At 44.2% G+C, this 15,725-nt stretch overlaps 1 protein-coding gene across 1 annotated transcript; it reads left to right on the plus strand.

Moving 5' to 3' along the window:
- The first annotated feature begins 307 nt into the window (after positions 1 to 307).
- Positions 308 to 15,467, plus strand: aqp4 (aquaporin 4). Its single transcript, XM_078541143.1, has 5 exons — positions 308 to 584; positions 11,325 to 11,733; positions 12,851 to 13,015; positions 13,110 to 13,190; positions 14,149 to 15,467. The coding sequence occupies exons 1-5, from the start codon at positions 487 to 489 to the stop codon at positions 14,425 to 14,427; spliced, it is 1,032 nt and encodes a 343-aa protein (XP_078397269.1). The 5' UTR covers positions 308 to 486; the 3' UTR covers positions 14,428 to 15,467.
- Positions 15,468 to 15,725: the final 258 nt, after the last annotated feature.

Consider the following 15,725-nt stretch of genomic DNA (forward strand, 5'->3'; position numbering starts at 1 on the left):
GTAAATTCAATGACTCAGCCTCCTCTGCTCTCTGGGGAACAGAATCCCACAGACTAACAAACAGCCCTTCGACAGAAAAAAAATTCTTCTCATTGCCTTCTTACGTGGAAGGCCTCTTATTCTTAAACTGTGTCCCTCAGGTCTAGGTCTCCCCATAAAAGGAAACATCCTCCCAGTTAGTACCCTATCAAGTCCCCAAGTGAGTGTGAGTGTGTGTGTGTGTGAGTGAGTGAGAGTGTCTATATATATATGTGTGTGTGTGTGGTATGTGGTAGTCTGTTATTTAAGCATCCTCTTATTCAGGACACGGTATCATACCCAGACAGTGTGGGGTTGGACTACCAGTGATTCGCCCTATTTATTGAGGTGTAACCCGGTCCCAGAAGTGGGACGTCTCTCTCTCTCTGTCTCTCTCTCCCTCTCTCTCTCTCTCTCTCCAGCTCTGGATACTTATTAAAAGAGAGTTCTTGGGGCTGCAGGAGTACAATGCATCGCTCACACCAAGGGATAGAGCCAGAATCTCAGTCCCAGCCCTTGGTCCACACTTTGGTTCCTGTCACAACTTCGCGTCAACCCGCCGCAAGGTATTTAACTTTCAGAACCTGTTACAAATCGGGTTTTAAGGCGAGATCAAGTCTTGCGAGTAGTCTTTGGGAGGAGAAAGGAACATCTGTCGGAAATAACCCGTCATAAATCCAGCGGGTTCTGCCAGCATTTAAAATTGGAAGTAAACGTTGATAGCTGCTACAGGCACAAGATCAGTGAATGGGTAATGATCGGTTCTATTAAAATTTAAGCAAGCACTTTGAATTAATGTTCACAGTGAGTGGACAGATTGTGCATTAAAGGACTGGCTGTTTAAACGTTGATAATAGCTTATACCCCAAGATCATTTTACATAATAAATTAGCCAAAGGAAAATGTGTCAGTCTGAAGTGAGATTAATTTGCCTTGTGGTGTGTTGTTAATATCCAGGATTGAGCTGGTGTTGATTTTATTGCAATACCAGCTTCGTTTCTTTGGCGTTCGAGTAGTTTTCGAGTCAAATTGATTGCTCTCCGGTTAAAACGCGTCCCTCTCAACAACAGCCTGCATTTATATAGCGCCCTTAACGTGGCAAAACCGTCCCGAGGCTTCTCACAGGAGCGTTATCAAAATTGGACAGTCGGTCAGCCACGCAAGGGGTTATCAGGGCAGGTGAGCAAAAGCTCAGGCAAAGGGGTAGGTTTTCAGGAGAGTCTTAGAGGTGGAGAGGGAGGCAGAGGGGTTTAGAGGAGGAATCCCCAGAGCTTAGGGCCCAGGCAGCTGAAGGAGCAGCCGTCCGTGACGGAGCGATTAAAATTAGGGACTGTGAAACAGGCCAGAACTGGAGGAGCCCAGAGACCTCGGAGGCTTGTAGGGCTGGAGGAGGTTACAGAGATAGGGAGGGGGCAAGGCCATGGGGGAGGGGTGGGGTTTAAAAACATGTGCTTCATATGTTTCAAAACCCAAAATACAGAGCTTGGGAATATTCTACAGCTGCCCAATCTCATCACATAGAATTTCAAACACAAAAACAGGCCATTCGGCCCTACTGGTCAATGCTATTTTGTTTAATGGGTCCAAAAAATACAAACGCACGGGTTAAGAAATGTTAAAGTCCATTTTCTTAACGCTAATGTTAGTCTGTCGGTTAAAAGCACCAAACGCATCAGGGCAATCAGCCATCTAAATGGGTTTATACAGTGACACAGCACAGAAGGAAGATATAAGCAAAATACTGCGGATGCTGGAAATCAGAAATTAAAAACAGAAAATGCTGGAAGAACTCAGCAGGTCTGACACCATCTGTGGAGGGAGAGAAACAGGGTTAACGTTTCGAGTCCGTAAGACTCTTCTTCAGAGCTAAAGAGAAGTAGAAACGTGATGACATTTATACTGTTTAAGGGGGGGGTGGTGGTAGGGCAGGTGAAGCTGTATAGAAGGTCAGGGATTGGTGGGACCAAAGGAGAGATTGACAAAGATGTCATGGACACAAGGCAAAGTGAGTGTTAATGGCAAGCGATGAAGACTAAAGAAGACGCCGATAATGTCGTAAAGGTAAAAAAGCAGAATGTGTGAATAGCAGAACAAAGGGTCAGCGCTCTGTGAAAGAACAACATGGAACAAGTGACCGATGGCCCTTTTGGGGGGGACTGGGGGTGGGGGTGGTGGTGGGGAAAAAAGGGCAGAAAAATTGATTAAAATGGACAAAAAAGGAACAAAATAATGAATAAGTGAATAGAAATAAAGATGTGAATAAAAAATAAAAATACATTTTTAAAAAGGCATTAAAAAAGGGTTGAAGGCAGAGGACAGAGTTCATGGTCGGAAGTTGTTAAACTCAATGCTAAGTCTGGAAGGCTGTAAAGTGCCCAGTCGGAAGATGAGGTGCTGTTCCTCCAGTTTGCGTCGGGCTTCACTGGAACACTGTACCAGGTCAAGGATGGACATGTGGGCACGAGAGCAGGAAAGCAAATGGAATTTTGGCCTGTATTCCTAGGGGGTTGGAGTTTAAAAATAGGGAAGTCTTGTTACAACTGTACAGGGTGTTGGTGAGGCTGCACCTGGAGTACTGTGCACAGTTTTGATCCCCGTATTTAAGAAAGGATATACTGGCATTGGAGGCAGTTCAAAACAGGTTCATCAAGCTGATTCCTGGAAACAAGGGGTTCACTTAACAAGAGCGGCTAAACAGGTTAGGCCTTTATTCATTAGAGTTTAGGAGAATGAGGGGTGATCTTATTGAAACGTACAAGATTCTGAGGGGGCTTGACAGGGTAGATGTTGAGAAGATGTTTCCACTAGTGGGGGAATCTCAAACTAGGGGACATAGTTATAGAATAAGGGGACACTCGTTTAAGACTGAGATGTGAAGGAATTTCTTCTGTCAGAGGGTCGTGAATGTCTGGAATTCTCTACCCCAGAGAGTTGTGGAGGCTAGATCACTGAAAGTGTTTAAAGAGGAGGTAGATAGATTTTTGAAATATCGGGGAGTTGAGGGCAATGAGGAGTTGGCACGAAAGAGGAGTTGAGGCCTGGGGCAGGTCAGCCATGACCTTATTGAATGGTAGGACAGGCTTGAGGGGCCGAATGGCCTACTCCTGCTCCTATTTTTTATGTTCTTATGAATATGTTTATAGAATGATATGGCACAGAAGGCCATTCGGCCCATTGTGCCTACCGCTTTATAGATAAAGCTATCCAATTAAACCCTTGCTCCCTCCCCCTAGTCCTGCAAATGCTTCCCTTTCTATTATTTGTCCAATTGTCTTCTCAAAGGATTTAACACTTGTCAAATATATTATTTATAAAAGGCAAACTTAAAAATTCATTGTTTCTGCCTAGAATTTAAAGCATTAATGAGACCCATAGAGTTTATCGGCATCAATAGCAGTTGATTGATCGCCCCAGCACTGGTGGTGTCCATGCCTTCAGCTGCCTGGGTCCTCAGCTCTGGAATTCCCTCCTCTCCACCTCTCTCTCCTCCCTTAAGATGCTCCTTAAAACTAACCTCTTTGACCAAACTTTTGGTCACCTGTTCTCATGTCTCCTTACAAATAGGGTCTGTTCCCACCTGCATTTTTGTGCAGTGAACCATAAAGACTTATGCTCTCTCTCTGTCCTGAATCCAGGCAGACTAACTTTTGTCTGCGATGTTCAGTGATATTTTAGGAAAGCCTGTAAACTGATCTGACAATTGCTTCCTCTGCACCCTTCCTTCTCAAAACCCACCTCCATGGCAAAGTGAATCACATGGGCCTTGTATCCAGGAAGAAATGCTGATTAATTGCTCTTTAGACACCAACTCTATCCTATCTTGGAATCAAATGGACAGTTTAAAGTGTAACTATTTACAACCTGATATTCTCAACATATTCCTGGGACTTTGAAGACTGTATTTTATTCGTTCGTGGGATGTGGGCATCACTGGCTAGGCCAGCATTTATTGCCCAACACTAATTGCACTTGTTAAGAGTCAACCACATTGCTAGAGTCACATGTCAGCCAGACCAGCAGAGTTCCTTCCCTAAAGGGCATTAGTGAACCAGATGGGTTTTTATGACAATCTACAATGGTTTCATGGTCGTCATTAGACTTTTTTAATTCCAAATTTTTATTGAATTCAAATCCCATCATCTGCCATGGTGGGTTTCGAACCCAGTTTTGAAGGATGAGAGGAGATCTAATTGAGATATATAAGATGCTAAAGGAGATAGACAAAGTAGACGTGGAGCGGATGTTTCCCCTTGTGGGGCATTCTAGAACGCGGGGCCTTCGTTTTAGGCTAAGGGGTGGTAGATTTAAATCAGAGATGAGGAGGAATTACTTTTCTCAAAGGGTCATGAATCTATGGAATTCACTACCTCAGAGTGCAGTGGATGCCGGGACGCTGAATAAATTTAAGGAGGAGATAGACAGATTTTTAATTAGTAATGGGTTGAAAGGTTATGGGGAGAGGGCAGGAAATTGGAGTTGAGGCTGAAATGAGATCAGCCATGATCGTATTGAAAGGCGGGGCAGGCTCGAGGGGCTGAGCTGCCTACTCCTGCTCCTAGTTCTTATGTTCTTGTGTTCCCAAAGCATTACCCTGGGTCTCTGGATTAGCAGTGCAGCGACAATACCACTCCGCCACCACCTCCCCATCTGCTGTAAACTCAGATGCTGTTGCCATTGACTCCAAATGCGAACACCTTAAACCTTCCTCCAAGCAAAACAACCCACCCTGTTGTGACCTCACCCAGGCCTGTCGTCAGGCGGACTGCAGAACAGGTCACATGACTCCCTTCATTTTACCCTAAATTAAAGACACCGTCCCAAAACATAACAATCTTATAAACCTCACAATTGTAACAATGCAAGAACTTTATTCCAAAAACACCCAAGATTTTAAACTAGTATAGACAGTGAAAGTGTATTAGCAATACAAAAACAAACACTGAAATTGGAGGGAACATCTTATCGCCAATGTACCAAACCTGTATAACTGACGTTGATAGTCACACAAAAAGATCTGAAATAGAAAACTTCATCTGGATGTGGTTACACTGAGTTCAACAACGAAACTAACAATAAATTCTTCATTAGTTTAAAGTAAACATAGATTCATCAAAATATCAACAACAATCACTTGAATTGATATAGTGCCTTTAATTTAGTAAAACATTCCAGGGGTGCTTCACAGGAGCGTTATCCTGACAAAAGTTTGACATCGAGCCACATGAGGAGATATTAGGACAGGTGACCAAAAGCTCGATCAAAGAGGAGGAGAAAGAGGTCGTCAGATTTAGGGAGGAAGTGTCAGAGCTCAGGGCCTTGGCAGCTGAAGGCACAGTGGAGCGATTAAAGACCATAAGACATAGAAACAGAAATTAGGCCATTCGGCCCATCGAGTCTGCTTACTGTAATAAATAACAAACACCCCCGTTTAAGCTTTGGAACACAGAAACAGGAGAAGGCCATTCAGTAACCTTGAGCCCATTCCGCCATTGCATTGGATCAGGGCTGATCTGCATCTCAATTCAATCTCCCTCACCTTGGTTGCAAAGGCCCTCATTAGCCTCACCAAATGAACCTTGTCAATCTCAGTTTTGAAATTTCGAATTGACCCCGAGCCTGGGCAGCTTTTTGCGGGAGAGACTTCCAGATTCCCACTATCCTTTGTGTGCAGAAGTGCTTCCTGACATCGTCCCTGAACGGGCTGTCTGGAATTTTAAGGTTCTGGCCCCCCACCAGAGGAAACATTTTCTCTCTACCTACCCTGTCGAAACAATCATTTTAAGCACCTTGTTACAACCGGGTGAGGAGGGATGAGTTGCCTTCCCTTTTTATCCAACCCCCTCGGTTGGTCGAAACAAAGGTTTGTTTGAAATTCGTTCCCCATGGGTACCTCTTCCCAATCCAAACATTTTTACTTTTCACTAAGGGGCCAATCCATCCAGGCTTTCTTGAGTCAAAGAAAGAGTAAGTCTATTCGTCACTAAAACCGGAGAAAAAAATAATAAAAGACGCAACACGCATTCAGGCAGGTCAGAAAGGAAGTTAAGAGTCCAAATAAAAGTTAAAAAGAATATACGAATAAGTCCTTTGCTTGTCCGTGAGGCATAGATGGTGGTACATTGCGGCCGTTAAGCTAGATGACTCTGGTAGAACATTGGAGCTGTCCCTGTGGGTTTTTCAGCCTTTTGGAGACACTTATTAGCTTGGCCCCCCCCAGAGGAAGAACAAAGACAAAAATACCTGGAAAAACTCAGCAGGTCCGACAGCATCTGCGGAGAGGAACACAGTTAACGTTTCGAGTCCGTATGACTCTTCACCAGAACTAAAGAAAAATAGAAAAGAGGTGAAATATAAGCTGGTTTAAGGGGGGGTGGGACAGGCAGAGCTGGATAGAGGGCCAGTGATAGGTGGAGATTGCCAAAAGATGTCATAGACAAAAGAACAAAGAGGTGTTGACGGTGGTGATATTAGCTAAGAAATGTGCTAATGCGGACATGAAGGGTGGAAAGCAGGATGAGCAAGGGACAGATAGCCCTAGTAGGGGTGGGGTGGGGGGGAATTGAAATAGGCTAAAAGGTAGAGATAAAACAATGGATGGAAATACATTTAAAAATAATGGAAATATGTGGGAAAAGAAAAATATATATAAATTATTGGAAAAAGGGGGATCGGAAAGAGGGTGGGGATGGAGGAGGGAGTTCCTGATCTAAAGTTGTTGAACTCAATATTCAGCCCGGAAGGCTGTAAAGTGCCTAGTCGGAAGATGAGGTGCTGTTCCTCCAGTTTGCGTTGAGCTTCACTGGAACATTGCAGCAGGCCAAGGACGGACATGTGGGCATGAGAGCAGGGTGGAGTGTTAAAATGGCAAGCGACAGGGAGGTCTGGGTCATGCTTGCGGACGGACCGAGTCTACGCCGCCATTCAATGATATCATGGCTGCTCTGATAATCTTCAACTTCACTTTCCTGCCTTTACCCCATAACCCTTTATTCCCATACTAATTAAAATCTGTCTATCTAAGCCTTGAATTCACTTAACGACCCAACATCTACAGCCCTCTGCGGCAAAGAATTCTACAGATTGACTACTCTCCAAGAGAAGAAATTCCTCCTCATCTCTGTTTTAAATGGGCGACCCCTTACTCTGAGATTATGCCCTCTGGTCCTAGACTCACCCACAAGGGGAAACAACCTCTCAGCATCTACCCTGTCAAGACCCCTGAGAATCTTATATGCTTCAATAAGGACACCTCTCATTGTTCTAAACTCCAATGAGCACAGGCTCAATCTACTCAATCTCTCCTCATAAGAAAATCCCTTCATACCCGGGATTAACCCAGTGAACCTTCTCTGGACTGGCTCCAATGCCAGTATATCTTTCCTTAGATAAAGGGACCAAAACTGTTCACAGTATTCTAGGTGTGGTCTAACTAGTGCCTTGTGTGGTGTTAGCAAGACTTCCCTATTTTTATACTCCATTTCCTTTTGAAATAAAGACCAACATTCCATTTGCCTTCCCTGTTACCTGCTGAACTTGTATGTTAGCTTTTGGGATTCATGCACGAGGAATCCCAAGTCCCAATTGCTGTAGCCTTTTGCAGTCTTTCTCCATTTAAATAATATTCAGCTCCTCTATTCTTCCTGCCAAAATGCATAACCTCACATTTTCCCACATTAAATTCCATCTGCCAAGTTTTTACCTACTCATTTAACCTGTCTATATCCCTCTGTAGACTCTTTGAGTCATCCTCACCACTTGCCTTCCCACCTACTTATGTGTCTTCCGCAAACTTGGCGATAGTACATTCACTTCCCTCATCTAAGTCATCAATATATATTGTAAATAACTGTGGCCCCAGCAATGATCCCTGTGGCACTCCACTAGTAACAGGTTGCCATCCTGAAAATGCCCCCCCTTATCCCAACTCTCTCTTCTATTAGTTAGCCAATCCTCTATCACTACTAATATACTACCCCCAACACCATGGGCTCTTACTTTATTAAGTAGCCTTATGTGCGGTATGTTACCGAACGCCTTTTGGAAATCCAAATATATTACATCTACTGGTTCCCCTTTATCTATCCTGCTTGTTACCTCCTCAAATTGTGAGAAACTGTTCCCACTCAAGAGAACATCAAGAATTAGAGGGCACAAATTCAAAATAATTGGCAAAAGGAGTAAATGTGATATGAGGAAAATTTATTTCACCTAGAGGGTGGTTAGAGTGGTGGAACTAACTCCCTGAAAGGATGGTGAAGGAAGTTTTGATTGAGGTATCCAAAAGGGAATGGGATTGCTACCTGAAAAGAGAGAATGTGCAAGGTTACGGGGATAAGGCAGGGGAGTGGGACTAGGTGGTAAGCTCTTTTAGAGAGCCAGTGCAGACTTGATGGGCTAAACAGCCTCGTTCTGCACTGTAAAGATACTGTGATACTGTGAGACTGTGATGGGAGATGGGTTTTTGGATGTCTGATGAGATGTAGCTGGCTGGAGAAACAGTTTCCAATATCTGCACAAACACAAAAGATAAAAGTCCAGCCTTTTGCATTTCCAATGCCTCCCTTTAAAGTGTTTCTGTTTGAAGGAGGCCTTGACAGCTCTTTAGGTGCAACATTCCATGTTCTCTCAGGACAGGTCTGTCAATATAATCCACATAGGAACTTTTCAGAAAGTGGTCACTTTACATTATCTTTTGATCAGTGCCATTGCTTGTATTTTAAAATAAAAAGGTCTTTCTTTAAACAGTTCAATCTGCCCGTAATTAGTCAGTGAAATTGTAGGTGACTCTGTCATTGTGTCCATTTTCATGATGACCACAATTAGGTCACCCCTTAATCTTCTATACTAGAGGGAATCGCAGCCCTTGGAGACAGGTAGTCTCAAGATTAAAACTGCATTACAAGTAATTGACTGGACATCTATAAAAATGAATTTAAGTCACTGCGATCATTAAAAAGAAGGGCCTTGCATTTCCACAGCACCTTTCAAACGTCAGGATGTCCCTTAGTGCTTTCTGGTCAAGGAAGAGCTTCAAAAATGGAGTCGCTGTTGCAATGAAGGGAATGCAGCAGCCAACTTGTGCATGGCGATCTCCCTGCAAACAGCAATGTGATAATGACCAGATAGCCTGGGTGAAGGTTAAACATTGACCAGGACAGCAGGGAAGAAATCATTTGTTTTTAAGGGTGAACGTTATTTGTCAGAATTCATCTGGGGTGAGTCAGGATTGTCACAGATAAAGGAGACACCATTTGTACAGCGCTATGGGAGCCATTCACAAGGGCACTTGAAAAATTACTTTAAATAGGATTACATTACAGATGTTATAACCCAGCAGTTGGTAAAGCTGAGTCCTTTAAAAATCCCAGAGGGAAACTTTAAACAACTGTCATAACCTATAATTTTAAGTGGTATGTTTGAGATGCAGCTCTAAATTCAGGAATCTGACCACCAGTTCTCAAGAGGTTTTATATTAAACAAAAGGAAACATTTTATTAATTTACACAAGTTGAATATATACACATGGCTACAAATGACTACCATTATAACTTTTAACAAATTCCCAAACTAATCTCCATTAAGGCAACAGCAACCCATAGACTTAACCAGACACCAGGCAAAGCGTTTTCACCTTACGAATTCAAAATGAGGTTCCTCACACTTTGGTTCCTGTGGAGACAGTTGTAGGGTTACAGCTACTTTGATCTCACATTGCCTCTGCCCCGTACACACAAAACTGCCATCTGTTATACCCAGCACAGATCATTGAATGTAAATTCTCATTGTGTCACCAGTCTCTTTGAACTCCACCTCTTCTAACAATAAAACCCCTTTCATAGTACCAATTTTATTAGTAATATAAACACACTGCTTGGTCTCTGCTAGCTAGGTGCCAGATTTTACCCCGCTTCTTGAATGCTCTATTCAAAAATTGCTAATGCACTCTACCTCTCTTAAATCTCAAAATTAATACACATCAAAGCACCCAGACTAGCTGGTTTTAATTCAGTTAAGACACACCCACAGACTAAACCTCTACTTTAAAAGATAAATATTTTCCAATAATATATACATTAATAGCTTCATGACACATAGGATATACCACCAGAAACAGGCCATTCAGCCCAAGCAGCCCATGCTAGTGTTAATGCTTCTCTCAAACCTCCTCCCATCTCTCGACAAGTAGAACTATCATCATAACCCTCTATTCACTGCTCCCTCATTTGCTTGTCCACTTTCCCCTTAAATACATCTGCCACTCGTTTCAACCACAATTTCCACGTTCTCACCACTCTCTGGGTAAAGAAGTTTCTTCTGAATTCCCAATTGGATTTCTTGGTGACTATCTTATATTGACGGCCTCTAGTTCTGCTCTTCCCTGGAAGGGGAAGCATTCTCTATGTATCCATTCTATCAAAACTGTTCATAGTTTTAAAAATCTCTATTAAGTCAGGCTCAGCCTTATTTTCTCAACACTTCCCCCAGGCCCCTGTACATGGAAGGAATTTGCAAATTTGCAAAGCAACATGAGCACCTGTGTAGCAACAGGAACTAATTGTTTTTCTATTCATCCATGGGATGTGGGCATTGCTGGCTAGATCAGCGTTTATTTCCCATACCTAATTGCCCTCGAGAAGGTGGTGGTGAGCTGCTTTCTTGAGCCGCTGCAGTCCATGTGGTGTAGGTACACCCACAGCGCTGTTAGGAAGGGAGTTCCAGGATTTTGACCCGGCGACAGTAAAGGAACGGCGATATATTTCCAAGTCAGGATGGTGAGTGGCTTGGAGGGGAACTTCTAGGTGCTGGTGTTCCCATCTATCTGCTGCCCTTGTCCTTCTAGATGGTAGTGGTCGTGTGTTTGGAAGATGCTGTCGAAGGAGCCTTGGTGAGTTTCTGCAGTGCATCCTGTAGATGGTACACACACTGCTGCTACTGTGAGTCAGGGGTGGAGGGAGTGAATGTTTGTGGATGGGGTTCCAATCAAGCGGGCTGCTTTGTCCTGGATGGTGTTGAGCTTCTTGAGCGTTGTGGGAGATGCACTCATCCAGGCAAGTGGGGAGTATTCCATCACATTCCTGACTTGTGCCTTGTAGATGGTGGATAGACTTTGGGGAGTCAGGAGATGAGTTATGTGCCGCAGGTTTCCCAGCCTCTGACAGTTTCCTGTAGGTTACCTGGGAAGCCATTAGAGGAAGGTCAAATGGCTGATCTCCACTATATTTCTGAAGGGTTTAATACAGGACAATTGTTTTCGGGAGTTCTATTTTAGAAGATCCTAAATCTTCCCTCTCTCTTCCTCCTTTCAGTAAGCACTCACCACTGTGCAAGTTCGAGGCAGCCATGGCGGCTTTCAAAGGGATCTGGACACAGCAATTCTGGAGAGCAGTATCTGGGGAGTTCCTAGCAACACTCATCTTTGTCCTTCTCGGCCTAGGCTCCACAATTGGCTGGGACAATGAAAGTAGACCTTTGGACATGGTCCTCATTTCTCTCTGTTTTGGACTCAGCATCGCCACCATGGTACAGTGCTTTGGTCACATCAGTGGGGGACACATTAACCCTGTGGTTACTGCTGCCATGGTGTGTACCCGGAAGCTAAGCCTAGCCAAGGGATTCTTCTACATTGTTGGGCAATGTCTCGGTGCCATCGCAGGAGCAGGAATCCTCTACCTGATCACGCCATCAGACGTTGCGGGGGGGCTGGGAGTTACCATGGTAATTCAATGTCAGAAAGCTATGGGCCAATTGGATGGCAATGGGGTTATAGGTGGGAATGAATTATCAAACGTTGTTAAGGAAAATATGATTTGCCGCGGCTCAGTGTGTAGCACATTTGTCCCACACAGAAACTTGAACACATGTAGGCTGATGCTGCAGTGCAGTACTGAGGGAGTGCTGCACTGTCAGAGCTGTCGTGTTTCAGATAAGATATCCAACCAATCTGCCATTTTCAGTTGGATGTGATGTCCCACAGCCACTATTTGGAAGAGCAGGGGAGTCTGCCCTCCAATATCCTGGCCAATATTTATCCCTCAGCCAAAATTGCAAAGACAAATTATCATGTTATTTTCATATTTGCTTGTGGGGGCTTGCTGTGCATTTCCTTCATTCCAACAGTGACTACACATCAAAAGTACCTCATTGGCTGTAAGGTGCTTGGGATGTGCTGAGGTCTTTCAATCTTGTAATTCGAAAAAAAGTCTTTGAAATTGTGTTTTGTTTATAGGGGCACATGAAGAGGGAGGTATTCTGCCTCAGTGAGTACCACACCCCTGCCTCTGACCAGAAGCTCCAGGTTCAAGACCACTCCAGGAATTGTGGGCATAAAAGCAGCAGCATTCATGACATGGCTGACCTTTCCATGACAGGCATTAAGATCAGGAGAGATTCCTGATCAGCCATGCAGTGCAGTCCAGTACTGCTCCTCAATCAAGACATGTCTATTGTCCTTGCAAACTATGACTGACAGACAGGCATCACTGCCCATCCCTAACTAAGCCATCACAGAGAATAGTTTAGAGTCAACCTTACTGCTGTGGGTCTGGAGCCACATGTAGGCCAGATTTTCCTTCCCTAAAGGGCATTAGTGAGCCAGATGGGTTTTTACAACAATCGATGACAGTTTTCTCCATTTGCTGAGACTAGATTGATATTCTAGATTCTACCCCAGCTGCCATGGTGGGATTTGAACCATTGTCCCCAGAGCAGCCTCTGGATTACTAATACCTAGTGACCTTACCATTAGGCCACTGTCTCACCATAGAACAGGACAAACACCCTCGTACACTCATGTAAAGCTGTGAGCTATAACAATTTCTTCTCAATATTGCAGATAAATGGGAAACTATCAGCAGGAAATGGTCTGGTGGTTGAACTGTTTATCACATTCCAGCTGGTGTTCACCATCTTTGCCACGTGTGACTCTAAACGTGATGACCTCAAGGGCTCAGCAGCTTTGGCAATTGGTCTTTCTGTAGTCATTGGGCACTTGTTCGCTGTAAGTTTATTGAACCCACCTTGATATAGATTGTGATTACTTCAAAGTTGCCTGTGGTTTTGAGTTCGTGCTGACTTTTCTTCCTCTGCTTCAGATTAACTACACGGGCGCTAGTATGAATCCCGCTCGATCATTTGGACCTGCAGTAATCACAGGAAGATGGGAAAATCACTGGGTAATTATTAGTCGCTTATCGTTGGTAGCAGTAAGGGATAACTCGATGCAGTTTCAAATGATGGAAAATGATGGATTATGTGGTCAACTTGGCACATTACCCAGCTCACAGACTCGATGGGCTGAAATGCCTCCTTCACCGCTGCAAAAGGAGGCCATTTGGCCCATCGTGCCTGTGGCAGCTCTCTGAAAAGGCTATCCCCTTAATTCTGTTCATTCTGAAAGCTTTCCTGTTCCAACTGCCTTTTGGAAGTTGCTATTGAATCTGCTTCCGCTGCCCTTTCAGATAGCGTGTTCCAGATCACAACTCATTGTGTAAAAGAAAATTCCTCTCATCTCCCCCTCTGATTCTTTTGCCAATCGAATGCCAGTAGTAGTGGAAATAATGGATATTGAACGCTGTGACACCCCATATTAGTTCCTATCCTAGTTTGCAATGGCCCACAGTAGGCAGAGTGGCCTACGGCTTATAAGAGCCATAAGAAATAAAAGTTGGAGTAGGCCATTCGGCCCTTCAAGGCTGTTCCACCATTCAATAAGATCATGGCTGATCTTTCACCCCAGCTCCACCTATTTCCATGGCTAAGGGGCCCTCCGGCCACCGGCAGGAGACATACCATGTGGGGCTGTTAGATCCGGGCCCATATCTCTTAATTCCCCCCAAAAAGATCTGTCGACCTCTGCCTTGAATATCCATTGGGATGGAGAATTCTAAAGATCCACAACCCTCCGAGCGAAAAAAAATTCTCCTCATCTCAGTCCTAAATGACCGACTCCTTATCCTGGGACTGTGACCCCCTTGTTCTAGATTCCCCCAGCCACTGTCACGTCACTTAAGTATTTTATGTGTTTCAATTAGATCACCTCCCATTCGTGTGAAATGGGCTAGACCGAATGCTGCACCTTCTTTAGGAATTGTGGCTCTTACTGTGTTGTTCCTCTTCCCCCCTCCATTTCAGGTGTACTGGTTGGGCCCCATGCTTGGTGGGCTCATTGCCGCTGCGCTCTATGAGTATCTGCTCTGCCCAGATAAAGAACTGAAGCACCCTTTTAAGGATATTTTTAAGCCTACGCCGCATTCTGGGGACAAGTACACAGGGGCAGAGGACAACAGGAGCCAGGCCATTGAGTATGAGGACATGGTAATCAAACCCGGGAGCTCTGAAGTTATGGACATCGAAAAGGGCGAAGAAAAGAAGGAGAAAGATACTACAAATGAACTCCTGTCATCTGTATGACTAGCAAAGGGCACTGAAAACAGAGCAGAGGCTTGTGAAATGTTGAGTGTTAGTGTCATTCCAATAAAGGAAACAGATTTGCTGTAAGTACATGGTACTGTGTACCCACCACCACCACCACCCCCCACCTCTCCCCTTGGCAACTACAACAGCAATTATTCCATCATAAGGACAATAAAAAGTAGCTTTAGAATAGTTCGGGAAGGTGCAATTGGGGTTGCACAAAATGATGGAGCACTGTTTTGAGCTTGTTATTAAATCGATTTCCTTTCATAAACTTCACTAAGACATTCGTAGAGAAGCTTACTTAGAAAAGCGCTGTAATGATGGAAGTCCTCAAAGGATTATTTGACAAAGGGCACTGCTAAGAGCACTGCCAGGAAGTCTACAGCAGTGAAAATCCACCTGAGAGTGTTCAGGCGCGACAAAATAAGCTGTGGAAAAAAAAACATAGTTAGTCAGGTGGCAATAAATGGTTTCGGATTTAATCAGCCAGTGGAAGTCTTTCCCAACCTAAAACGTGATGTGGTTTTGTGTCCACTGAATGTTTTAATACCCTGCTGGTCCTGAAAATGTAACTATGCAAGAATTTGTGCCTTGTATCAGCAGGTACACAGGCCCCTGTGCTTTCAATGCTTCACATTGTCAAATGCATTTTTTTTCCAAAATGGGTTATTTGCAGTGCGTAAGATTGCATTCTTTAATAGTACAACATTCTGTGATCGTAGGACTAGTATTGTGATATTAAGAGTAAGCCTCAAGTTGAAAATTCTGACTCTTGTGTTCAGATCCCTCCATGGTCTATTCCCTCCCATCCCTGAAACTTCAACAGCATCTTCCAAACCCACAACCACTACCATCTAGAAGGACAAGGGCAGCAGACACGTGGGAACACCACAACCTGCAAGTTCCCCTCCAAGCCACACACCAACCTAAGTTGGGAATATATTGGCCGTTCCTTCACTGTCGCTGGGTCAAAATCCTGGCGCTCCCTCCCTAACAGCACTGTGGGTGTACCTCCACCACATGGACTGCAGCGGCTCAAGGGAGGAGGCTCATCACCGCCTTCTCAAGGGCAATTAGGGATGGGCAATGAAAATGCTGGCCCAGCCAGCAATGCCCACATCCCATGAAAGAATTTTTTAAAATCTCTGCATTGCTCCAATTCAGGACTCTTATGCATGCCCTGATTTCCTATGTACTACCATTGGCAGCTGTGGTGTCAGCTGCTTCTGCCCAAAGCACTGGAAATTCCTCCCCACATTTTCCTAACTCTTTCTTCTCCTTTAAGTCGTCTG

Source organism: Cetorhinus maximus, chromosome 4, assembly GCF_964194155.1.
Source record: "Cetorhinus maximus chromosome 4, sCetMax3.hap1.1, whole genome shotgun sequence".
Taxonomy (NCBI): Eukaryota; Metazoa; Chordata; class Chondrichthyes; order Lamniformes; family Cetorhinidae; genus Cetorhinus; species Cetorhinus maximus.

Bases quoted from the DNA above. Each gene is read 5' to 3' on its own strand.
- aqp4 (XM_078541143.1), top strand. From the start codon at position 487: ATGCATCGCTCACACCAAGGGATAGAGCCAGAATCTCAGTCCCAGCCC. The intron at 585-11,324 runs GTATTTAACTTT...TCCTCCTTTCAG, and splicing joins TCGCGTCAACCCGCCGCAAG to TAAGCACTCACCACTGTGCA. The intron at 13,016-13,109 runs GTAAGTTTATTG...CCTCTGCTTCAG, and splicing joins TCATTGGGCACTTGTTCGCT to ATTAACTACACGGGCGCTAG.